Source organism: Vulpes lagopus, chromosome 1, assembly GCF_018345385.1.
Source record: "Vulpes lagopus strain Blue_001 chromosome 1, ASM1834538v1, whole genome shotgun sequence".
In the NCBI taxonomy this organism is placed as follows: domain Eukaryota; kingdom Metazoa; phylum Chordata; class Mammalia; order Carnivora; family Canidae; genus Vulpes; species Vulpes lagopus.
Window position 1 is genome coordinate 148,578,872 of NC_054824.1, and position 26,419 is coordinate 148,605,290.

The 26,419-nt window shown below is 40.4% G+C and overlaps 1 protein-coding gene across 5 annotated transcripts in view; it reads left to right on the forward strand.

The window, feature by feature from the left end:
• The window catches only part of AHCTF1 (AT-hook containing transcription factor 1), a 79,156-nt gene extending 59,389 nt beyond the window's left edge, over positions 1 to 19,767 (forward strand). For all 5 annotated transcript variants that reach the window (XM_041750515.1, XM_041750525.1, XM_041750542.1 and 2 more), the window contains 9 exons: positions 730 to 933; positions 1,784 to 2,198; positions 3,515 to 3,638; positions 6,345 to 6,430; positions 7,327 to 7,535; positions 9,110 to 11,096; positions 16,008 to 16,141; positions 17,149 to 17,231; positions 18,014 to 19,767. In XM_041750515.1, coding sequence (XP_041606449.1) covers positions 730 to 933; positions 1,784 to 2,198; positions 3,515 to 3,638; positions 6,345 to 6,430; positions 7,327 to 7,535; positions 9,110 to 11,096; positions 16,008 to 16,141; positions 17,149 to 17,231; positions 18,014 to 18,203 — 3,432 coding nt within the window. In that variant the 3' untranslated portion in view covers positions 18,204 to 19,767. The remainder of the gene's footprint in view (positions 1 to 729; positions 934 to 1,783; positions 2,199 to 3,514; positions 3,639 to 6,344; positions 6,431 to 7,326; positions 7,536 to 9,109; positions 11,097 to 16,007; positions 16,142 to 17,148; positions 17,232 to 18,013) is intronic.
• Positions 19,768 to 26,419: the final 6,652 nt, after the last annotated feature.

Genomic DNA, 26,419 nt, shown 5'->3' on the forward strand with positions numbered 1-26,419 from the left:
GGTTGAGGAGCTTATTAAAATACCTGATATTTACTCTCCAGGGCTGTGATTCCTGTTTTCATCCTTTTAAAAAAATCACATTTTATATTCTCCAAATCAAGGAGTAATTTTGTGCCTGCCACCAGAAACAGTCTAGAAAAAAACATGAGTATAATATTGAAATGTATCTAGTGGGTTACAGCTATCTGCTTTAGGGGAGAAGTGAAGTGAAGGAATGGTTGCTGCTGAACAGTGTCTATGCTGATTATTTTTATTAATTGATAAATCCTCAGGATTCTCATAAGTAATCAGTTATTGTTGGATTCCTGTGATGAGATGATATTTTTTATGACATTCTTAAAGTCAGGCTCATCATTTTGTATTAACTTGCTCTAATTAAGCTCAATTCTTTTCTATATGCACTGTCCTATCTCTTCACCTGACTAAAGTTTTATAGGCATCCACTCAATAATTTCTCTCTGTACTCTTTTTCCTCTTTTTTAAGTTGAACTTAAACTGAGAATAAGCAAGACCTTTAGAATGGACATAGTTTTAGGTTTTGTAACCTTAGGTATAGAAATGTCTGAGTAGAATTTTGTATTTTCTTTCCAGTAATTGGTAATGAAACTTTATGTTGGTATGTTTATTGGAGATGAGTACACAGGTAGCCTTGTGACTCAGTTTACTCCATCTATCCTCATGTAAGCGGTGTTTACAAACACTGGTGGTGGCCTTCATTCTTTGTTGCAGAGAGCTAAGACTTTGGCCATGTCGGTTACTTCCTCTGGATTTGCCGAGTTCACTCCTCAGTCCATCTTAAGGTCTGGTCTCCGAACACCGCCTTTACCATCTCCCTCTCTGTCACCTGGAAGGTCTGTCACCCCTCCATTACGGCTTAAGGAAACTAGAATCTCATTCATGGAAGAAGACATGGCCTCCAAACAGACTGCTGGAGTAAGTTTGATAATAGTTGAAACAAATGAAGACTGTATTAGCTTTTACAAGTAAAAGGTAAGATAAATCTTTTTTTGAGAGCGAGGATGAGCAGGAGGAGGGGCAGAAGGAGAAGAACCAGACTCCCCACTGAGCAGGGAGCCTGACATGGGGCTTGATCCCAGGACTCTGAGATCATGACCTTAGCCGAAGGCTGATGCTTCACTGACTGAACCACCCAGGAGCCCCAGATAAATCAATTCAAATAAGATGACTATAGATTTTTTTATATAATTTCATTGATAGGCATGAAATGGGGGGGTGGGAACACACAACACAAAAATAAAAATCGGAAAATATTATTAGTTCAGAAAGAATCTCATGGCATTGACTGGCTGAGCCAAACTCATCATTTACAAGTGAACCTTTAAAAGAGGACCCAGAAGCACCAAGTAAATTGCCTATAATCAAATGGCTATTTGGTCAAGACCTTGTAATTCCTTAGTCCATGTTCTTTACCTTATGTTGTAGTGGCTTTCTTACTAAAGTTCCTTATTGGGTGTCTATTGAGATGGTATTTCATCAAAGCTCTATTGTAGGTTATTAGGAATCCATGTGGTGGGAGTGGGTCATCTTGCCTATTCTGTTTTTAGTCTTTAGGAAATCCTGTTCTATTCCCAATCAAGGACACAGTAACAACCATTAACTTTCAGCCACGTATCTGGAGAGAATGGATTTAGAATAAGTGAGTTTTGAGTGACTGTCTAGAGAAATACCAAACATAGGACAGGTGGGAATGATCAGATGGAGAGCTTAGACTTAGCTGATTTCTCCTGGTGAATTTTTTTTTCAAAACCTTTTACTTGACTAGGGTGCAGATGACAGCAAAACAAGACTCTCTGTTACTACACCTCTCCAGAAATGTGGAGTTCCAGCAAAAAGTGAATGGCTGAAGAGCAAAGCTAAGATAACAGACTTTTCAATGAATAGTCCTGAAAAGGACCATCAGGAAGCAGAAGTGAGGTCACAGGACACTCCTTCTCAGAGTTTGGAGAAACTGGATATGAGCAGAGAAAGTAGCGGAGCTTCAACCAAGTCAGACCAGACCACCTTGGAGTATCAGGATGCACCATCACCAGGAGACCTGGAAGGTATTTTCGTGGCCTCCAAGCCAGTGAGCTCTTCTGTGGAGCTAATCATTAACGTAGCTGAACCAACGAAGAAGGACAGTGATAAAGATGTGCTTGAGTCAGAAGGGGCTTCTCCAGACCTGGAGAAACAGGCAGGTAAGAACTCTTTTCCTGGTCTTCATTCATAAGATGTGTTCTAGAATTCTTTCCACTGAAGAAAAGCATCAGGATCCAAGAATGACATGATTACAGTGTCCTAGGTTCTAGACACAATGCATATGCCTAAGGCCCTCTTAGAGCTCTGAGAAGTAATAATACTAACTCTATATAGCCTAGGTTGTTCCTACAGTTTCTAACTTGTCCAGAAGCCTCAGCTTTCTCGAAAGCTGCTCAGAAACCAGGTCCAGCAGTACCATCCCTAGCTCCAAAATAATCACCGGACAATCAGAACAAGTATCTAGAGGCCCACAAACTTAGAGTCTTTATGTTTCCTTCTGTCTGTGGAACAGGTGCGCTCCCACATGTGTGTGGTCCATGTTGAGGATCTGACAGTGCATACAGCAGACATGGCACCTGCCCGCCTATCATTTAGAGCCTGGTGGACTATATATAAACGAACAAGCACTTGGAGTGTAGTTAGGAAAGTGCTTCTACAGGAGGCATGGAAGAGGCCAAGGAAACACCAGAGAGAGGGGAGAGATGTGGCTTAGAATTGGATCAGAATTTAGTCTTGTGCCCCCACACAGTTTTAACAAACATATGTAAAGGTCATTCCTAACTTTAAATCTGTAAAGGTAAATACTTTGATAAAAATCTGTGTCATACTAGTTTCTTTGGGGCTATGATGTCTCTAATGTAATAAACACAAGCTTTATTAATTGGTCTAAGAGCCTAGGACTGTCCTCGTGAATGGCATCTGTCTCCAAGTATACATCAGTCTGGACATGCTCTGTTCCACTAAAATATTTAAATCATGAAACAGATGAGGATGTTTATGACAGTATCTTCATTAGTTATTCCTAAAAAGATTAGGCAGTCTCAGATAGAATATTAATGTCTTAACGTTTCATGGGGGGGGATTATATAGCACAGACTATTGGGTGAAAAAGGCCAGATTTGAATCTCAGCTATTACTAGGCCTGGGATAAGCAGTAACTTTATGCTTCTGTTTCCTCATCTGTAAAATGGGAGTAATAGTTCTACCACTTTGATTATTAAGGACTGAGCCAATCCATGTATGACACTTGCAGGTTAAGCCACAAGTGAAAGAAGTGGTAGGTTGGGGGGTTCTTGACTGGGTTCAGACTACTAGAAGAATCTGTTGGCATTCTGAGGCCAAGGGAGAAAACCTAAAAGTACAAAAAAGCAGATCCAGCAAGCTTGTTAATAAGTAATCACCCAAGAAAGATCCTGAGTGCTTGCTAAACATCAGGCATAAGTTATCGTAAATATTCTTCATGCATGATTTGTAGGCACCATAGACGATGCAGAGACAAAGAACCTCTTGGTTGCAGAGGAGGTACTTTCAGACTTAAATCACTTACACCGCATTCCAGGAGTGGAAGCTTCCCTCTGTGTACCGCCAGCTCATGAACGGTAAGTTAGTAGGGAAAGCTCCAACTGTTAATAACAGTGTGATGAAGTGGTGAACTGATAGCTTCACGGTCTGTGCATAGAGTAGCTTTTATTTCGACCTTGGGCATTCCCACTTTGGTAATGGTTCCTGTTATGAAGGACATTCATTTGTACAAGTGTGTGTTATGTAGTAGTTGTCGTTAAAGTCTTAGAATGATATTAGACATTTCCTGAATATACAAAGTCATGGTGAATGGAGGCAGCTCTCCTTTTATATTCTTTGGTGATTGTGTTTTTGTTGAAGATCAGAAGTTTCACTTACAGCCATGCGTTCCTCCATGCCCTGGTTTCCATGGTTTCAGGTTGGTGGGATGGGTTTCCTGCAGAACCAAGATATGGAGGACGAGGGACATGGCTCAGAGGCATTTTGTTCCCTACATTTGGTAAATATAAGACTCCAGCAGTTCTTCGTTTTTAATGACTGCTTGAACTGTTACGTTCCTGGTTAGTTTTATTTAATGTTTATGCATGCAGGAATTACTCTAGATGACATAGGTCAGTGCTGCTCAGTGTGGTCTAACAACCTAATGCCAGGTCCCAAACAGTTTATGGCCTGCAACAAGACAAGCAGCTTGTATTGGGATATAAACCAGCACACAACTTCCTTTCCTGAAAAGTCAGCTGAACTAATCAATGAAGTGATTGGCCATCTGGCAAAACCTCCCCCTGTCATTGTAAGGCTGGACACCTTGCATGTCATGACTTAGAGCAGCTCTGTTCTAGAGGATAGAGAAAAGTTGCAGCTTTGCTTATCACGAAGTAGTAAGAGTGATTTACTAAGATTGATCTACATAAAACATGGTCATTTAAGATACCATAAAGAGTTCATTGCTTTGTAAGTCCTAAGGGAGTTCACGTACCACCCATGAATATCAGTATCATAATAGTCACCCCTCATGCATTGAACTCGATCGTGTCCTTCACTTAGGAGATGAGAGAAACCCTAATTAGCTGGAATTTTTGCTAGGCCTCTATAGAAAACATGGGAAGAAACAATATAAAAGGATTATCTGGATTGTTTTATTATTTAATTCTAATGTTTCTTGAATTTTAATGAAAATAATATTTATTGCAATGGATTTGACAGAGAATTTCAACAATTACAAAGCAGGAAGAATCACCTGACAAACTTTGTGGTCACCAGTTATCTGGGCGAATAGTCACCATCGTGACAAGCCTATGTTCTTTTTAAATATAAATTTATTAGTTGTTGGTTCTTAGTTATCCTAACATTGTGACACAGAGATAAGTCTTAATAATACACTATAAGGGTGCTTGGGGCGGCTCAGTCAGTTAAAGGTCTGCTTTCAGCCCAGGTCATGATCTCAGGGTCCTGGGATCCAGCCCTGCATTGGGCTCCTTGCTCAGGTAGAGGGAATCTGCTCCCTCTACCTGTCCCCACACCCCTGCTCATGCTCTCTCTCTCAGATAAAATCTTTAAATATATATATATATTTTTTTTTTAAATATATGTATATATTTAAATATATATATATATTTAAAATGTATACAGGGTAGCCCTGGTGGCTCAGCGGTTTAGTGCCACCTTCAGCCTAGGGCCTGATCCTGGAGACCTGAGGTCAAATCCCACATCAGGCTCCCTGCATGGAGCCTGCTTCTCCCTCTGCCTGTGTCTCTGCCTCTCTCTGTCTCTCATGAATAAATAAATAAAAATCTTAAAAAGAAATGTAGATATATATTCCAAATGTATGCTTTTTCTTGAATTTATAATTTTATTTGTCCATTTAAAAAAAATCCGCATGTTTTCATTAGATTTTGGTAGAGGGCCAATTGAAAATAAGGGATCACTGTCCCTATATTTCCAAAATGTAGGGTTTTTTTTTAGGTCCCATTGGTCTCCCACTGTGTCTTTTTTCATACCCTTTCCAGATAATACTAAAATACTGACCCTGATTTTACTGAGTATACAGGAAATAACTCCATAATATCGAATACACTTATTTAAGAATGTGCTCACAGGGGCAGCCCAGGTGGTGGCTCAGCGGTTCAGCACCGCCTTTGGCTCAGGGCATGATCCTGGAGACCCAGGATCGAGTCCCACATCAGGCTCCCTGCATGGAGCCTGCTTCTCCCTCTGCCTGTGTCTCTCTCTGTGTGTCTCTCATGAATAAATTAAAAAAAAAAAAAGAATGTACTTACAGCTAGTTAAAAACTGGCATAAGTGTAATTTATGTCGACCAGCAGTTTAAAATAATTTAATGGGCATCCCGGGTGGCTCATCCGTTTAGCGCCGCCTTTGGCTCGCGGCGTGATCCTGGGGACCCAGGATAGAGTCCCACATCAGGCTCCCTGCATGGAGCCTGCTTCTCCCACTGCCTGTGTCTCTGGCCCTCTCTCTGCATCTCTGTGAATAAATAAATCTTAAAAAAAAAAAAGATTAAAATAATTTTATTTGTAGTGTAAGGCCATGCCACTGTTGCCAACAAAGTAAAATATTAGAAAATGGGAATACCAAATGTACCATTACTTGGTATATTGACTTATAAATTTTATAGTGTTATTCAAAATGAACATGGGTGATATTAAGTTCTCTGAACCTCACGTTTCATTACCAAAATGACACGTAGCAGAAAGAGCCAGGGTTAGAGGAGGGAGAAGCAGCTGAGACCTTCTTACACGCTAACGTATATATTTCTGTTTCTAAAGGAAAATCCTCACCCTGAAATCCCAGGTGCCAGTTTTAGACGAAGGACTAATATCTGTTGAGACCTGTACCTCTGCATTTAGAGCAGGTAACAATCAATGTGTATGTTACTTTGACTTTAGAATTATTCCATTTTAGGGGTGCTTCTCAGTCAGTTGAGCCCGCCTGACTCTTGATTTCCACTCAGGTCATGATCTCAGGGTTGTTAAGCTCCTGCCCTGTGTTGGGCTTCACCCTGGGAATGGAGCTTACTTTAAAACAAACAAGCAAACAAAACCCCTTTTAGTTTCTTAAACACTAAAGAGTTTTTTATTTTAATGACGTTAGATTCCCCTCCCTTCCTCCACCCCAAAATGTGTTGGGTTTCCTTCAAATGACATAAAATTATGAGTGCTATAATGACAGAAAACTTTGGCAAAGAGGAAGGTAAAAAATGAGGGTTTTGTTTTAATGAGCTGTTGCCCTCTCGTTTTTTTAAGTGGTAGAGTATATTTGTGGCCATTTGGATGCTTTCTGCCAAAGGAGAGAGATCTTGTCCCTTTCACAGCAAGATAAAGTCCAGAGGCAGGTTCCTCTTGTCATTCCATCCTGCTCAGCAGGAAGAGCTGGTTGTCACTCATCCCCCTAGAAACACGATTTCCAGGCCAACAAAACAGGAAGCGGACATCTGGGCTCCTCAGAGCAGTTGTCCTGAGACGGAATTTTCACATTAAGGGCAGGAATTACACCTGAGTTGAAAAGAAAAGCAAGCAACAAACCCCAATGTTGTCATTTTTAAATATAAAATTTATCTTAGTGTTTGTAGAAAAGTGAATACATATTATTTAAACTGTTAATACACAAACCCTCACAGGCCCTTCCCCTTTGAGAAGTAAGAGACTATTGGGCATTAGGACAGTTGAAGGAAATATTCTCAAGTACGATACACCTTTGTCTTTCTGTTGCTTCCCAGATAATGTGTATGTCTTTTTGTTTTTGTTTTAGCTGTGGCCCATGGGCCCGATGACAGTGGAGACTCTGGGCTTGCTGTCCCTGCAAGTCCTGTTATCTCGGAACATAAGCCTGACCAGGAAGGAATCTTGAACTTACAAGAAGATCACAAAGTAGGACCCGGTGTCCTGAAAGCAAGTGTCGACTTTCCAGAAGCACAGCCTCCCGTTCCTGATGATTCTCCTGATCCTCAAGAAATTCATGTAAAAAATTAATTTTTTATTTCGTTGTTAGCTTTGGTTTAGTGGGTTTCAAGCCATAGTTTAAACCTAATGCATTCATTTATTTGACTACTGTGTAAAAACCTCTTTATAATAGTGTATGTTAGAGAAAGCATGTAAATATCTTGTGGAATATAAAAGAACACATCCTTTAAGTGAGAAATTGTTTTTCATGAAAACCAAAAAGCCTATGTTAAAGAAGTCAGAATTTTAACAATTTAATGTTTGCTGAGTATCTGGTTCAAATGGAAGTTCTTTTAGCCATGAGAAAACAGATACTGAGACAAATATGACAGCAAAACTATTTGGAGCATTTGAAAATAATTGAATACCGTTAGACAGGATTTTCCCCCCATGCGTACTTGTAGGAGAGTGATCATCACCTGGCTGGTGTTTAACTTTCATAACATGAGAAAGGATTTCTTTTCTTTTCTTTCCTTTTTTCTTTTCTTTTTTCTTTTCTTTTTTCTCTTTTCTTCCTTTCTTTTTTCTTTTTTTTTTTTTGTACTTAATATGACTTGATGGTTTCTAAAAATTCCATGTTTCTTTTAATATCAATAGGCAACTTTATATGATAAATGAATGTAAGATAAAAAACACCTCTTCTAACATTTATAGAAATGTGATTGTGTGGTATTTGGGAAGTTTCTTAACTCATAAAAGTGTCACGGTTGTCCATATTCATTTTCATGAGTATTCTCACTGTAAAATGGATGGATAAAGTCCCCATTCCTTCAGCTGGGAAGCTAATAAAAATTGTGGGCATGGCATGAGTGAGAATCCTCATTTCTGGGTATTTCCCGTCTTCATCTCACTGGATGTTTGGGGAGTGGGAATGTCGTTGTCTAGGTGGGTGGTAATGTTCTACCTTCTTGGTCAGGAGATCTCTGTTACTTTCTGCCTCCTCCTTTTTCTCCCCCTCCCTTACCAAAAGGTAAATGCAAGGACCATTCCTTCTTCCACCAAACCCTTGCAGGAGAGGTACTGAACTTGAAAGCCTTAGGAATTTCATGGTTTATGCAGCCCCAGCAAAGGGAAGAGGATTGAGTCTAGCCCAAGGGAGCTTATGTAGGTGAATTCTTCTTCAACCTTATGGGGATCATGCTGTTTAGAAAAAAAAAGTGTGGTTAGTTAGGTAATTTGGGGATTACCATTAAATAAAACACAATTTGGGGGTTGTTTCTTTTTCTCCAGTTAATATTTTTTCTCGGGTGAGAACAGAATAAGTCCTTAAATTAGCATCATAATAATTTTCAAAGTTTTGTAAAGACTGTCTTTTTTTAGCTTGGGAAATGTGGAATTTCTATTTTAATTCCATTCAGAATCTCAGAATCTTTTTCTGCCTAGTTATTTTGACTGAGTAATAATGTCTGATTGCTTAAATGGATGTTTTAGAAAGTAAACCCATAAGTATATGCCATATCAAATGTAGTTTATGTTTAACAATTCATATACCAAGGGTGAGGCGATTGTTAAAAAAAACTTTATGCTTTAGGTTAAAGTAAATGTACACATTAAAATTCTTTAATCAGTCTCTTATCTTTAATTCGTTTTAGGTGACTGAACATGAAGAGCTCAGAGTTCAAGATTCAGGACACGAGGCTAGGAGTCTTTCATTTAGTGAGTTGTACCCCGCAGGGACTCTTAAGCTCCAATATAATTTTGATACCATTGAGCAACAGTTTTGTGACTTACCTGATAATAAAGACTCTGCTGAGTGTGACGTTGCCGAAGTAGAAGGGGAACTTTTTGGGGCTCAGAGCAACTTTACCTTGATACTGGAAGGTGAAGAAGGAGAATTGGAAGCAGGGGATTCTGCAGCATCTAATGTGTTAGCTCCGGCAGCAAACGCAGCAGCCGAGGAAAAACCTGTATGCAGCGAGGAAAATAGTGGCCCTGGATGCGTGGCAGGGCTGCCACCGGTCAGAACTAGTGATTGGGAGTCCCAAAAGGTAGAGACCTTACCATATGTGCCTGAACCAATTAAAGTAGCAATTGCAGAAAACTTATTAGATGTAATTAAAGATACAAGAAGTAAAGAAATTACTTCAGATTCAGTGGAACAGCAGTCCATTCACGAAAACATACCTTTAATAAGCCAAAGGGTTGTCAGCAAGGTAGTCAAATCTACGTTGAAGACTGTTCAGGAAACAAGTACAGTGACTATAAACATGAGCCAGCTTGATGACACGATTTCCTCCAGAACTCGCAGGAGAGGACGTGTCCAGAACCTGGGTGTCAGATCAGCAGGACAGGAAGATTCCACAGCTGTCACAGCTCCTGACACACCAGGACTTTCAGATATTAGGAGGACTCGGAAAAGGAAAGAAATTTCTGAGGCTTCTGAAGGTGCCTGTTCTGAAGCACCTTCTGTCAAAGTTGTATCTCAGAACCAGCAAATACCTCAAAATTTTGTGACTCCTAGGAGAGGAAGGAAAAGAAGAGAAGACCAAGACACGTTAGAAAGTGATCCTCCTCTGGAACAGGGCTTAGCAGTTACTCCAGATAGCAAACTAAGGAGGGTAAAATCCTCTCAGCTGCTGGAAACAGCAGCTGAAAAAATGAAGCTTTCATCTGTCACAAAAAAGACTCCTAAAGGAATTAAAAAATCTGTAGAATATCAGGAAACTGTTGAAATGGTAGATTTAGATCTGAAAGTTAGTAAAGTAGCTCGTCGCATTAGCGGAAGTACCAGAAAATTGAGAAGTGCCACTCGAGAAGCTTCTAAGAAGACACCACATAAACCCGATAGAGAAACTAACCTTTCATCTGTTACCAAAAAAAAGACTTCTAAAGGAATTAAAAAATCCATAGACTATCTGGAAGGTGTTGAAATGGTAGATCTAGATCTGAAAGTTAGTAAAGTAGACCGTCCCAGCGGAAGTACCAGAAAATTGAGGAGTGCTAATCTAGAAGCTTCTGTAAGTAAAGAACTTAAGCCAGATGAAAAGTCCATGGACCAGCCCCCGCCTGTTGAGCCTGACAGAGGTTCTACAAAGAGGGAAAGTAGCACGCTAGATGTCCCAGAAGAGTCCAGATTCGATGCATCCCAGCCATGTCTTCAGGCAGAGTTTGGTGGACCTAGGAAACGTGGTAGGCCGAGAAAAAATCCACCTGAAGATGCCGGATCTAAGGCTGTTAAGGAAGTGAGAAGTCCCAAGAGGAGGTCAGGAGCTCTCAGCAGCCAGAGGAGGTCGACCCAAAACACCCCAGCTAAAAGAAAAACTGATGTTGCAAAAGCAGCTTTAGAAAAATCTGCATTAGTGCCAACTGCAGACTTTGCTGTGGGCTCTAGGAAGAAGCTTACAGAAAAGGTGGAAGATCCCAGCCACACGGACACATTTCAGGGCATAGATGAAGAGACGGCCACCATGGAAACGGAAAACCCGGAAGAAAAGGCCCTTGCCGCAGCTGCTCCACCTAAATCTTCCCGCCGCACGAGGACTCGGTCCAGCAAGGCTGTCTCATTTCCTGACCTTTCTGAACCAAAAAATGAGTTTGTGTTCTCGACTCCTGTGTCAAAGGTTCCAAGGAAAGAGAAAGGTACTTCTTTTATATTCTAAGCACAATTCGCATCTCGTTCAGTCTTCAGCTTAAAATTCTGTTGTTCAAAGCATAATTTGATTCCTTTTAAGACCGGAATTATTTCTCCTAAAAATGATTAGGAGTTACAGGGAATTCCTTCCTCACCCACCCGCCCCCAAAAGAAAATACTCGCTTAGAATTAAGTAGTAAAATTTAAAGATTTTTTTATTTCAAAGTGTACCTTTAGATTCAGGAATTTTTTGGATCACTCTTTAAGCCCTAAGTCACTTGACACTAACCTTCTAGAATAATACCATTTCTCTTCATTCTGCCCTGACATAGGTGACTCAGTTTCTCCCCAGATAGAATCAGCACTTTTAATCTAAGTGCTGCTGTGTTTGGCTCATGTCACAGCGGATATCTGCAACCTCAGATTGTTTTGAAGAGAAGGAGTAATAGAATTTTCTTGATTAGGATACAGAAATTATTTAAATGCCTCCTCCCTGCTGCCAGTAAATTGGCACGGCTGCATGTCTGGCCTCCCTCATTGATACTGATGAGCTCGCATTTGTATCCTTGGGTTGGTATAGTGCATACCTCCCCACAGAGCTGACATGACTCCCCCGAGGGTGAAGTTATCTTAGTCTTTATCTGTGCTATTAGGATTTGGGGGGGGGGGGATCCCTGGGTGGCGCAGCGGTTTGGCGCTTGCCTTTGGCCCAGGGCGTGATCCTGGAGATCCGGGATCGAATCCCACGTCGGGCTCCCGGTGCATGGAGCCTGCTTCTCCCTCTGCCTGTGTCTCTGCCTCTCTCTCTCACTGTGTTCCCATCATAAATAAAAAAAAATTAAAAAAAAAAAAAAAAAAAAAAAAGGATTTGGGGGGGGGGTCTTTCAGGGAATCAAGCAGTAAGAGAGTCTAAAGGTGATGAAGGAAATGTTGACACTGGTGTAGCTGAACAGAACCTATTAGGGTTGGTCATTCTTTGCAGATGTGCTAAAAATGACTAGGTGAACAAAATGTAGTTGTTTGCTTAAGGTTGAACATTTGAATTTCAGCAAGCAGCTCAGGGACTTTATAAGAAAAGTTGGGTGACTTTGTTGTATTGACTTAAGCGTTTCAAAACTATTGCATGTGCTTAATTTTTTTTTTTCTTTGTTCATGAGAGTCACAGAGGGAAAAGCACTGTAGGACTGTGTAGGACTCGATCCCGGAATTGCAGGACCACGCCCTGAGCCAAAGGCAGACAGACACTCAGCCACCCAGGCATCCCTAAAAAAATTTTTTTAAATCTTTTATTTGAGAGAGAATGAGAAGGAGCAGAGGGAGAGGGAGAAGCAGACTCCCTGCTGAGCAGGCAGCCTGACTTGGGGCTCCATCCCAGGACCCTGAGATCATGACCGGAGCCAAAGGCAGATGCTTCAGCCACTGAGCCCCCCAGGAGACCCTATTATGTGTACTTTTAAATGCATCAGTGAACATCCTGTAGTTAGTTGCCTTGTGACTTGAGGGCCACAAGAAAAGCTGCAAGAAAATCTGCAAACTGAAAATGTTCTGTATTCAGCATTCACTCTGCAAACACCTTTTTAAGTGTGTTGTTACTTATGCAGTCATTCGTTTCAGTTACATAGCCCAAGACCAGGAAAGGAGGGGTCATCAAATTGATCATTTGTTTTACAAAAATAATTTGTAGTTGCAGGAGGTCCATCTCCCCCTCCCCACCCCTCCATCCCGGTTTTTTAAAAAATAGATCTTTGATGTGGGATTTGGTGGTGCTGTATGATTCAGCTTTTCACAATGTGAGGAAAGGGAGGTCATGCCCATACTTGGAGCAGAACAGCAGTGATGGAAATGCGGAAACGTGTGCGATTTTAGCTCATTTGACTAAGCTGTTAGATCAGATATATTTTAAATCAAATGCAGCACAGGTAGCAGAAGGTCATTGACACAGTTCTTTTGTATTCTCCTCGTGACTTAGAAAGTATAGCAAACACAGAAATGGTGTGTTATTTTGGAGTAGATAGCAAACGTCTTAGTAATTCTGATCTTTGTCATCTTGACATACTTGTGACCTCTGTGCCCATGAACTACTGCTCATTTCTGTAATAAAATACATGCTTGCCATAGAAAATTTGAAATTCAGTGTATATCTAGTCAGCTGAAGGACCCATAAGCAGTACTCACAGATTTGTTCCATTTGCATGTGTAGTTTTTTAAAAAATCCAACAAGCCAGTTTGTGAATCAGTAGATACCTATTCTGCTGTGTCTCCCCCCTCCATGAGCATTTTGATACTCTTAAATCCTCTTCAAAAACCAGGTATTCATGATTTTCTTTGGTTACTTACCCACAGATAGGGTTCTTGGGTGGCAGTGCATCTGGCTGATGGGCCACAGCTGCTCATACGTTCTTCTGTTAGCTATTTGGATTGTTTGCAGATTTTCTAGTATTAAAAACAGGTATCTTCTCCCATCAGAAGGGATGAGGATGAGAAATTGGGGACTGAGATCTCTCATTTCTGCCACTTAGTAGCTGGGCAGCAAGTCATTTAACTTTTCTGAATCTGGTATTCTCATTTTTAGGATGAAGGGAACAGGGCCTGTCCTGCAGCATTCTCATAACAAAGTGGTCACCACCATACCCAGCCTTCTCTGTTCTTTCACCCTCTGGTTACAGCTTCCACACTTTTCCTGTGCCTCTGGCCCATGTGCCCATTTAAGTTGTATTCTTAAAGTTCTTTTGGCAGGGGGTGGAGGGCTTGGGGGGGGGAGCAGCAGGGTTGTCAGAAGTACAGAGAAAGGGGCACAGAGATACTGTATGACCAGAAGGCAGCCAAACATCCGTCTTATGAGTTTAGTTAGAGGTGTTTTCCTGGTCAAGAGAATGTCACACTTGACATATCCCTGGATCTCATCTAATTTCCGTCACTATAGCAGCAGGTATTTAAGAAGGCTATGCTGTGCCTGAGGCTAAACAGGGGTGGATGTTAAGTCAGCAGTGAGGTGTGGGTACTCTTCTATAGTGAGGGGAGGTTGCAGTTCCTGAGCACTCATGCCACCCAGCACGAGTGGGTGAGCCCACCTGCTGGCTGCTGAGTCCGGCTCTTCACCAGTTCATCCCTGTTTTTTTTTTAATTTTTAATTTTTTAGATTTTTATTTATTTACCTATGAGAGACAGAGAGAGAGGCAGAGAGGAGAAGCAGGCTCCAATTCAGGGAGCCTGACGTGGGACTTGATTCTGGGCTGAAGGTGGCGCTAAACCGCTGAGTCACCTGGGCTGCCCACATCCCCGGTTTTGAAGCTAGTGCTTTGGAACTCTGGAAGCCTAGCCATCAAAAATTACCCTCAGGAGACGTAGAGAGGAGGATGGGGAATTAACCTGCCAAGAAGTATCCTAAAGTCTTACCTGGCTCAGTGAAGCCAGTGGAAGAAACAGTCAAGGCCGAGCATGTTTGCACTGATAGTGGGTGTTTTTATTTCCTTATTTATTTCTTTGATATGTAGGGGAAACTGTAGGTGAACATGGGCTGGTCTTTGAAAAGCCAGAGCAGCTGTTGCTTTAGGTCACCTAGAAAGAGGAAAAACAATGTTTTAATTTCCCGGAGAGAACCTAGATACATTTCTTTATGACACTAAAAGGGGAAGATTTCCACCAGCACCCCCAACTATTTCTGTGTCTTCCCCTTATCAACTGGCAGCAGAGATGAGTTTTAGATCTGACCTCACCTCGAGTGTTTCTTAAGAATCCTGTGCTTTAAAAGCAGAATTTGATGTCTCACAGAAGTTTTGACTGTCCTGGTGGGTGAAATAACAGCTCAACTAGACTGAGAATTTATTTCATGACTGTAAATTCTTGAAATAGTAACCTCATAACAAATGCAGACATCTATAAAATGCTTATTGTGTGTCACCCAATGCTGTTAAGATCCTCTGATCTTCATGGTAATTCTATAGGTACTGGTGGGTGAAATAACAGCTCAACTAGACTGAGAATTTATTTCATGACTGTAAATTCTTGAAAAAAAAAATAAATAAAAAATAAATTCTTGAAATAGTAACCTCATAACAAATGCAGACATCTATAAAATGCTTACTGTGTGTCACCCAATGCTGTTAAGATCCTCTGATCTTCATGGTAATTCTATAGGTTCTATTATTAATCCCACTTTATAGAAACTGAGGCACAGAGGGGTTTAACTAATTTGCCCAATCCAAAAGCTGGGATTTAACCTGTGGTGGACGCTTTCAGCTGCCACTGTCATAAGTACATTGCTACTTGCTGTTAGTATGGAGACCCCATGGTGAAAACAAACTCTGAGATAAAGCCTGTGTATGTTTTGAATCTGTTCTTAATTAAGCCATTTTTATTTATGGAATATTCTCCTGTCAGCCTGTTCTTCTATGCTAATTAGTTTTTCTGCTTGCTTTTTTCCCTTTATGATGTGAACTTTTCAGTTGTTATTTGACCCGAATAACTAGCTCAGAATGAGCTGGAAGGAAAAAACTTGAGTCTTCTTTGAAAATAATTTTGTAAATAAAAACCTTGCTTCTGGAACAGGAGGGATTATGAAGCAAACTAGCTCAGCTCCTATATATAAGATTGATGCTTTCCTTCCCAAGAGTGTTTGAAGAGCAGTAAAGATTAAAACTAGTGAGATGATAAAATTCTGAGTTCCCTTTTTGTATTTTATTTATATAATGTAGCACTCTTTAGTCTGGAGCATTAAATGTTCCTGGACATTGGGTTTGCCATGTGGTTACTCTCACCCTGGCATGGCTGCCACAGGATGCCAGTGTCTCCCCATGTCTTCCTGATATGTGTCATTTGTTCCAAACTTTTCAAAAAAGAAAAAAAAAGATACTGAGGTGTATATAGATGAACATGGATACAGTGTGTGCTATTTTATTTTTCTCCCTGCCTTTCTTTAGGGAAAAAAATAGAGGCTCCAGCCCAGCTGCAAGAATTAGTTTCAGATTTATCTTCTCGGTTTGTCTTCTCACCTCCTGCTTTAAGGACCAGGCGGAAAACCACATCTAACACATCCAGAGCTGGAGATGAACTGGTAAGAAATGGATTTTATCTGCATGCTTATTTAAACATGTTCTTTGTTTTGGCAGTGTTTCCTAAGTAAATCTATTTTCGAAGTGCAGACATTTATACCAAAAGCCCCTGATCCCCTTGTCTGTGCTTCTAGGGACCCTCCCATTTGGACACATCTGCGATATGTCACTGATGGTGTGTTCCTGGAAGTTGCAGTTTCGATTACCCAAAGGGGAAAGGCTTTTAACCTTTAGTGTCTCATCAGAATGGTCTAAAACAGATCTATGTAAAACAGAGGTTCCTGACTCTCCAGGATGTCACATACAGACCATATCACCTGATTGCACATAACCTTAAAATAAAAACAGTTCAGGGATTGAGAAGAAGACCCTGGTTTTTAACAAGATTCATTCATAAGATTTCTTAAACTGTCTGCTGTGCTCTGGTTACTCTGCAGGGGCAAAGAGATGACTTGGTCAGATACTTTGCCTTTCAGGAGCTCAATTTAATTGAAAAACTGGAAACACACCTAATTACTTCACAGTATGGAAAGAATCAGTTATGCACAAATAACCCTATAGACAGAAGATAAAGCAAACAGGCATCCCTGGAAGAGAAGACAGTGGGTTGCAGAGGCCAGAGGCCTGGCAGTGGGTGGGAGTAGGGTGGAGGTTGCTTACACACTGGTAAACAGCCATGTGCACATTCAAGGAAGTACAAAATAAATTATAGGGAGGAAAACTAGTCTCTGGTGGTCTTGATGAAAGATGAAGAGAACTGGGATTTGGACAGAAGCAAGGACACGTTACACGTGAAAAATACATGCCTTGGAGATGAACTGGGTGTGTGGGGACAGGGATAGAGAGCACCCCTAAAATGACTGGAGTCTCTGCTAAAGATGAAAGGGACCTGTTAGGTCTGAGTTCAGTAGCCCTGTTTGGCTGTATTCCTTGACTTGGGATAGAACTAATTCTACTTAGGTTTCAAGTATTCCCTTATAATTTATCTTTTAAATTTTTTAACCCATAGGAAGATGATGCTCCATCAGTAGAAAGTGTGGGAAGGCCAAAAGTGAAAGCAACCAGGACTGCAAAGACGAGACAAGCAAGCAAGTACGCCCTTTTTTATGCCGTAATCTTTGTCCATTTTGTTTCATAGATTGGATTTGTGAAGAGTCTTAGAGAAATTAAGCTCTTTAGAAAAAGGTGATTCTTAGGGGCATTTATGCACAGTGGTTCCTGGAGATGGCTGGATCTCACCACAGAAGGCAGGTCTCTCCACACAGCAGTGAAAGCCCATCCATCGTTTTTAAGGAAGGGTCGTGGAGGTACTTCTGTGCGCAGTGGATTAGGGGGAGGGCAGTGAGATGTTTAACCCTCTGCTTAATAAAGGTAGATAACTATTAATAAAAATAATTATAAACTTAAAATCTTACATTTATTCATGGGGAAATTTCTCTAGGTATATTCTTAGCCGTGGTTGAATTTCATAAAAGTACAAAGTAAATCCACTTGAGCTTACTTTAAAAACTGAATGAGACTTTGGTCTGTAATTAATAACACTGTTTCCATGGCATTTGGCTTTATTTGTATGTAGGAAACTTTAATATCGTGAAAGTAGACACACTCACTGATCACTAGTGTGTGAGTTGCTGTTTCTCACACACGTCACAGGCCTGCTGGGCTCTCTTGGCACCAATGTCATGTGAAGACTTTGTTCAGCTTCCAGTTAGCTTATATGACAGAAAACAATGATAAAACCAAAGCACCAGGAGAGGCTGCTGCTCCTAAATGTCCTTTTTCTTAATTTAATTGCGAAGTGGATTCTAGTTTATATCATAATATGTTTATTCTTACTCGAATTGTTTTTGTTTTGTTTTGGTTTTTGTTTTCAGAATCAAAGAAGAAGGTAACTGGTCACCTCCTCCTGTGAAAATTCGGCTGATTTCTCCCTTGCCAAGCCCGATTGACGAAGTTCAGAGCAAGCCTAAAAGAGCAACAGCAGCACCAGGAAGAGCTCCAGGAAGGGGCAGGAAGAAGCTGTCCTCCTTTCCAAAGCAAGTTTTACGCAGAAAAATGCTCTAATTTTTTTTCAACTTTTTAATGAACACCATTTTGTAAAATCATCAGAATTGTGTGGATTATTAAAAATCGTTAATTTGGAAGAAAATAATTTGTATAAATTACTGTAAATTTTTGTAAACAAAAGGTCTTCAATAAGTAAAATAACTCCATAAGGAGTGTGATTCTTTTAGTCTGGGCAGTTTTTCTATTTTATATTAAGACTTCATACATTTATATAATATGTAAATATGGCTTACTACTGGAATGTTAAATAAAGTGTATACTTCACAGTAGTTTGTGTCTGTTAGCTTTTTGAGAAGGGATTTCTGTTTTAATAATGATTTTATAATGCAAGTAGGCATCGGTCCCATTTTCTTTCGCTACAGTTAAAGGTATTCAGCCTTAAAATGAGGATGACTGAAGAACTGTTGATGTTTTTTTTTTTAAATTGCTATTTTATAATTTATGCACTTTGCTCCTATGATTGAGATTTCTAATCATAAAATGTATATATATATATATTTTTTTGCCTGTTACTATGTTGAAATCAAATTATGGGCATGTAATTCTGCCGCTTTTTTTAGTTTTAACAGATTTTGTATATTCTACCTCAAATGAGTAATTTTCCAAGTAATGCATTGGTTAAATACAATGTTGGCATTTCTTATTCAGCAAGCTTAAAGGCTCTTTACCTTTAAAGTCTCTGAGTTCCTCAGAGACTAATCATCCAGGTTAGATTGACCGGTTCACTGCTCACTAGCCATTTCTTTAGGAAGGTCTAAGAAGGTAGGGAAATGTCAAACAAATCTGCGTCATGGCTACTAGGTGCACCTTGTGCGTGCCTCGTAACCATAGAATGAGAAATCTGAACAAATTTTATAATATTCTTGCTGTAAAAGAGCTTCCTATTAAACCTCAGAAATCCTTAATATTCAGGTTTGAAAACTGACACATTTTCATAAGACCTCAGGCACAGACTACTGAGGATGGGGGAAGCGTATGAGGCAGGGAAGGAAAAGAAAAATAAGACATTGTTGTGTGAGTACGACTGGTGCAGTTAAGTGATGCTTGATGACAGCCTGTAAAACTCATCAATAAGTAAGTGTTGTAAAATAATTTATAACCAGTAATGGATAGTATGTAATGAATGGACCATTAATAATTGATTGTCTCGAAACAAACTGCTTGTGTTGGCTAAGCTTGTAATGTTTTCGAGTGAAGCAGAAGCACTGTGCTTTCCACCTTATTTTTCTACCAAATAAACACCACAAGTGATGGGAAATGCCGACGACGCCCCTGCCAGGTATCGACACTGTGAGAGTAGCGGTACGGGTGCGGCCGTTCAGTCAGGTCAGTGATGGTGAAAGCTCCACCACCTTGTTGGAACTTTGACCAGGACTTGCATTTTCTTCATTTTCCAATGATAGTTACCAAACGTGTATTCAAGCTGCTTGTCACTGATGGAATTATTGAATTTATTTAAATGAACTTGTTAAACGAGTAACTTAAAGATCTCTGCATAATTAGTAAACACGTAACCTCATTCCTTTGCACAAGTAGCTCAATAAAAACATTGATGAGAGAAGCGTACTGTCAAGTTAATAATTTCTTAAACCAGTGCGGGTTGATGAATGGAAATACGTGCTATTTTTAAGAAGAGTACTTGCACTCCCAACTACTCATTCAACAGTGTTGCTACAACACCATAGGATAAAATAGAGATTACGCTTGTTCTGGAACCTTGTAGTAATCTCTGATTATCCATGCATTAGTTAAAAATTTTAAGATAATTCTGAACAATTGACCCAGTCAGCAAACTTCCGACTGCTATGCATCAAACACTGTGCTGCAGATAGGTTACAAAGCAGCTATCAGTCTTATCATGTAAGTTAAGTAGTGGCAGCACGTACCACAGTGGTAAGGCAAATAGTCTGGGCCCCCAGAGATGGATCAGTTCTAGTCAATTCTACCTGGCTAGGTCGTGAAGACTCTGCAGAGGGAGGCGTTTCAGATGACCCGAGGGGCAAGTAAGGTTTGGACAAAAATATGCTAGATAGAACAATGTCCAAGGGCATACTGGTCAGTGACCAGTGTTGAGTGGCATACGATGAACGTAATGGGGACCACGTATCAGGTCTGGTTTCCCACTTGGAGATTGTTCAACCTGACGCTTTTTCTCCATCGGTTTTTAAGATTATGTTGCATGTTTTCAGTTGGTGTCAGTGATTTCCTGTGCCCTGGCATTTATCTGCATGGCAGGAAATGCTTCAGCAGCCCAGCAGGTATAGTACTGGATAGCTTTATGCACATAACCAGACAACCTCAAGTGTCGCAGCTCATCAGGGCTTAGGCTCCTGATCAAACCAGGAGCCCAAGAACTGTGAGGAGTTTAATGTTTCAACCAAGAAAAAGGAGGAAATAAAACAATTTTGTAATCAAACACGTCAATACGCTGAAAGTACTTGTTCCAGGGGTATTTTTCACTGGCCTTTACTACTGTGGCAGCAACTATAAGTTTTACAGTATGGGGGGAGCAAGTAGGCACTCAATTACATGGCTTTTAGGTCCCCTCATCAAAAATACTGCATTTGATTGTATCCCACCCACACTGTTGGCTAGCCTGTAGCAAGGAGGAGAGCAGACCTGAGGGTGAACAGTTAGGGATCACCCCCGGACAACTGGAGCACCTCCAGGTGGCCTGGACTCTTAATCTCTGACTTCCTAGCTTTATCCTCATTGTGAGGTCGGAGCACCAACTTGGTGAGACTCTGATAAGAGGAAGCACTTTCTCAGGAGCCTTTGAAGCACAATCTGAGGTCAGATGAACTTGGGTTTCTCACCCAAGAAGGTGCTAAACTCTCTGAGCCTTGGTTTCCTTACGTGCAAAGTGGAGATGTTGAATCCCGCAGGCTTACCGGTTCTAAAACCTAGGTGAAATAACGTGCAAATCAACACACTGCTTTGATGAATAAGGAGTCTTGATGGTAGCCAGTATAATTTTTTCTTGAGAGAGAGACCATATGTGGGGGGAGAAGGGGCTGGTAGCAGAGAGTCACACAGACTACAGTGAGTGCAGAGGTTGATCTCACAACAGCAAGATCACAACGACCTGAGCCAAAACCAAGAGTCGGATGCCCAACTGAGCCACCCAGGTGCCCCTGCTATAATTTTTTGTGAATGGTTTTATTGAGATAGTTCACATACTATATAGTTCCCTCCCTTAAAGTGTACCATCCAGTACTTTTTAGTAGATTCACAGATTCATGCCATTTTCACCATTTTCAGAACTAAAATTTTCATCACCTCAAGAATCTGCCAGTTAGCTTGACCATCCTTATCCCTTTAGTTCTAAGCAACTGGTAATCTAACCTTAGTCTGTACATATTTGCCTGTTCTGTACAGGTCAGGTGAATGGGGTTGGTCTTGTGACTTAGCATAATGGTTTCAAGGTCTGTCCATGTTGTAACATGGATCAAAATTTCATTTCTTTGTGGACTGGATCATACCCCATTGTGTGGACATGCACATTTTGTTTAATCCATTCTTCAGTGGATGTTTGAGTTGTGTTGGCTTTCTCCACAGCCTTATTTTGGTTTCTGCAGGAAATAATGCTGCTATAAACTCACGTGTAAGTTTTTGTGTGGATGCATGTTTTTATTTCTTTTGGTTTTATACCCAGGCATGGAATTGCTGAGTCACGGAGTAGTAATTTCAGGAACTGACAGATTTTCCAAAGCCAGCTGTACCAGGGGTATACCCCACCAGCCCGTGTATGAGGATTCCACTTTCTTCAGTCCAACCCAGTTACCAGTCTGTATTATAGCCATTCTAGGTGTGAAGTGATGTCCTGTGGTTTTGAATTGCAGTTCCCTGATGATGAAGAATGTCAAGTATCTTCATATTATTGTCCATTAGCGTATCCTCTTTGAATGTCTATCTAGATCTCTTACTCATTTTTAAGTTGGGTTATCTTTTTACATTGAGCGGTTCTGGATAGATACAATTCCTTATTAGATAACATGCAAATTTTCTTGATGGTGTCTTTTAAAGCACAAAGTTTTTAATTTTGATGAAGTCTTTTTTCTTTTTTTTATAAATTAATTTTTATTGGTGTTCAATTTATCAACATACAGAAAAACACCCAGTGCTCATCCCGTCAAGTGTCCCCCTCAGTGCCCGTCACCCATTCCCCTCCACCCCCTGCCCTCCTCCCCTTCCACCACCCCTAGTTCATTTCCCAGAGTTAGGAGTCTTTATGTTCTGTCTCCCTTCCTGATATTTCCCACACATTACTTTTCCCTTCCTTTATATTCCCTTTCACTATTATTTATATTCCCCAAATGAATGAGAACATACACTGTCCTTCTCCAATTGACTTACTTCACTCAGCATAATACCCTCCAGTTCCATCCATGTTGAAGCAAATGGTGGGTATTTGTCGTTTCTAATGGCTGAGTAATATTCCATTGTATATATAAACCACATCTTCTTTATCCATTCATCTTTCGATGGACACCGAGGCTCCTTCCACAGTTTGGCTATTGTGGAAATTGCTGCTAGAAACATCGGGGTGCAGGTGTCCCGGCGTTTCATTGCATCTGAATCTTTGGGGTAAATCCCCAACAGTGCAATTGCTGGGTCATAGGGCAGGTCTATTTTTAACTCTTTGAGGAACCTCCACACAGTTTTCCAGAGTGGCTGCGCCAGTTCACATTCCCACCAACAGTGTAAGAGGGTTCCCTTTTCTCCGCATCCTCTCCAGCATTTGTGGTTTCCTGCCTTGTTAATTTTTCCCATTCTCACTGGTGTGAGGTGGTATCTCATTGTGGTTTTGATTTGTATTTCCCTGATGGCAAGTGATGCAGAGCATTTTCTCATGTGCATGTTGGCCATGTCCATGTCTTCCTCTGTGAGATTTCTCTTCATGTCTTTTGCCCATTTCATGATTGGATTGTTTGTTTCTTTGGTGTTGAGTTTAATAAGTTCTTTATAGATTTTGGAAACTAGCCCTTTATCTGATATGTCATTTGCAAATCTCTTCTCCCATTCTGTAGGTTGTCTTTTAGTTTTGTTGACTATCGTTTGCTGTGCAAAAGCTTCTTATCTTGATGAAGTCCCAATATTTCATTTTTGCTTTTGTTTCTTTTGCCTTTGTGGATGTATCTTGCAAGAAGTTACTGTGGCCGAGCTCAAAAAGGGTGTTGCCTGTGTTCTCCTCTAGGATTTTGATGGAATCTTGTCTCACATTTAGATCTCTCATCCATTTTGAGTTTATCTTTGTGTATGGTGCAAGAGAGTGGTCCAGTTTCATTCTTCTGCATGTGGATGTCCAATTTTCCCAACACCATTTATTGAAGAGACTGTCTTTCTTCCAATGGATAGTCTTTCCTCCTTTATCGAATATTAGTTGACCATAAAGTTGAGGGTCCACTTCTGGATTCTCTATTCTGTTCCATTGATCTATGTGTCTGTTTTTGTGCCAGTACCACACTGTCTTGATGACCACAGCTTTGTAGTACAACCTGAAATCTGGTATTGTGATGCCCCCCGCTATGGTTTTCTTTTTTAAAATTCCCCTGGCTATTCGGGGTCTTTTCTGATTCCACACAAATCTTAAAATAATTTGTTCTAACTCTCTGAAGAAAGTCCATGGTATTTTGATAGGGATTGCATTAAACGTGTAAATTGCCCTGGGTAACATTGACATTTTTACAATATTAATTCTTCCAATCCATGAGCATGGAATATTTTTCCATCTCTTTGTGTCTTCCTCGATTTCTTTCAGAAGTGTTCTATAGTTTTTAGGGTATAGATCCTTTACCTCTTTGGTTAGGTTTATTCCTAGGTATCTTATGCTTTTGGGTGCAATTGTAAATGGGATTGACTCCTTAATTTCTCTTTCTTCAGTCTCATTGTTAGTGTATAGAAATGCCATTGATTTCTGGGCATTGATTTTGTATCCTGCCACGCTACCAAATTGCTGTATGAGTTCTAGCAATCTGGGGGTGGAGGCTTTTGGGTTTTCTATGTAGAGTATCATGTCATCGGCGAAGAGGGAGAGTTTGACTTCTTCTTTGCCAATTTGAATGCCTTTAATGTCTTTTTGTTGTCTGATTGCTGAGGCGAGGACTTCCAGTACTATGTTGAATAGCAGTGGTGAGAGTGGACATCCCTGTCTTGTTCCTGATCTTAGGGGAAAGGCTCCCAGTGCTTCCCCATTGAGAATGATATTTGCTGTGGGCTTTTCGTAGATGGCTTTTAAGATGTTGAGGAAAGTTCCCTCTATCCCAACACACTGAAGTGTTTTGATCAGGAATGGATGCTGTATTTTGTCAAATGCTTTCTCTGCATCTAATGAGAGTATCATATGGTTCTTGGTTTTTCTCTTGCTGATATGATGAATCACATTGATTGTTTTACGAGTGTTGAACCAGCCTTGTGTCCCGGGGATAAATCCTACTTGGTCGTGGTGAATAATTTTCTTAATGTGTTGTTGGATCCTATTGGCTAGTATCTTTTTGAGAATTTTTGCATCCATGTTCATCAGGGATATTGGTCTGTAATTCTCCTTTTTGGTGGGATCTTTGTCTGGTTTCGGAATTAAGGTGATGCTGGCCTCATAGAACGAATTTGGAAGTACTCCATCGCTTTCTATCTTTCCAAACAGCTTTAGTAGAATAGTTATGATTTCTTCTTTAAACGTTTGATAGAATTCTCCTGGGAAGCCATCTGGCCCTGGACTCTTGTGTCTTGGGAGGTTTTTGATGACTGCTTCAATTTCCTCTCTGGTTATTGGCCTGTTCAGGTTTTCTATTTCTTCCTGCTCCAGTTTTGGTAGTTTGTGGCTTTCCAGGAATGCGTCCATTTCTTCTAGATTTCCTAATTTATTGGCGTATAGCTGTTCATAATATGTTTTTTAAATCGTTTGTATTTCCTTGGTTTTGGTAGTGATCTCTCCTTTCTCATTCATGATTTTATTAATTTGAGTCTTCTCTCTCTTCTTTTTAACAAGGTTGGCTAATGGTTTATCTATCTTATTAACTCTTTCAAAGAACCAACTCCTGGTTCTGTTGATCTGTTCCACAGTTCTTTTGGTCTCGATTTCATTTAGTTCTGCTCGAATTTTAATTAACTGTCTTCTTCTGCTGGGGGTGGGGTCCATTTGCTGCTTTTTCTCTAGTTCCTTTATGTGTAAGGTTAGCTTTTGTATTTGAGCTCTTTCCAGTTTTTGAATGGATGCTTGTATTGTGATGTATTTCCCCCTCAGGACTGCTTTTGCTGCATCCCAAAGATTTTGAACGGTTGTATCTTCATTCTCATTAGTTTCCATGAATTTTTTTAATTCTTCCTTAATTTCCTGGTTGACCTTTTCATCTTTTAGCAGGATGGTCCTTAACCTCCACGTGTTTGTGGTCCTTCCAAACTTCTTGTTGTGATTAAGTTCTAATTTCAAGGCATTATGGTCTGAGAATACACAGGGGACTATCCCAATCTTTTGGTATCGGTTCAGACCCGATTTGTGACCCAGTATGTGGTCTATTCTGGAGAAAGTTCCATGTGCACTTGAGAAGAATGTGTATTCAGTTGAGTTTGGATGTAAAGTTCTGTAGATATCTGTGAAATCCATCTGGTCCAGTGTGTCATTTAAAGCTCTCGTTTCTTTGGAGATGCTGTGCTTAGAAGACCTATCGAGGGTAGAAAGAGCTAGATTGAAGTCACCAAGTATAAGTGTATTATTATCAAAGTATTTCTTCAGTTTGGTTATTAATTGGTTTAAATATTTGGCAGCTCCCACATTCGGGGCATATATATTGAGGATTGTTCAGTCCTCTTGTTGGATAGATCCTTTAAGTATGAGATAGTGACCCTCTTCATCTCTCACTACAGTCTTCAGGGTAAATTTTAGTTTATCTGATATAAGGATGGCTACCCCTGCTTTCTTTGAGGACCATTAGAATGGTAAATGTTTCTCCAACCTTTTATTTTCAGGTTGTAGGTGTCCTTCTGTCTAAAATGAGTCTCTTGTGTACAGCAAATAGATGGGTCCTGCTTTTTTATCCAGTCTGATACCCTGCGCCTTTTGATGGGGTCATTAAGCCCATTCACGTTCAGAGTTACTATTGACAGATATGAGTTTCGTGTCATCATGATATCTATTCAGTCCTTGTTTTTGTGGATTGTTCCACTGAACTTCTTCTTAAAGGGGAATTTTAAGAGTCCCCCTTAAAATTTCTTGC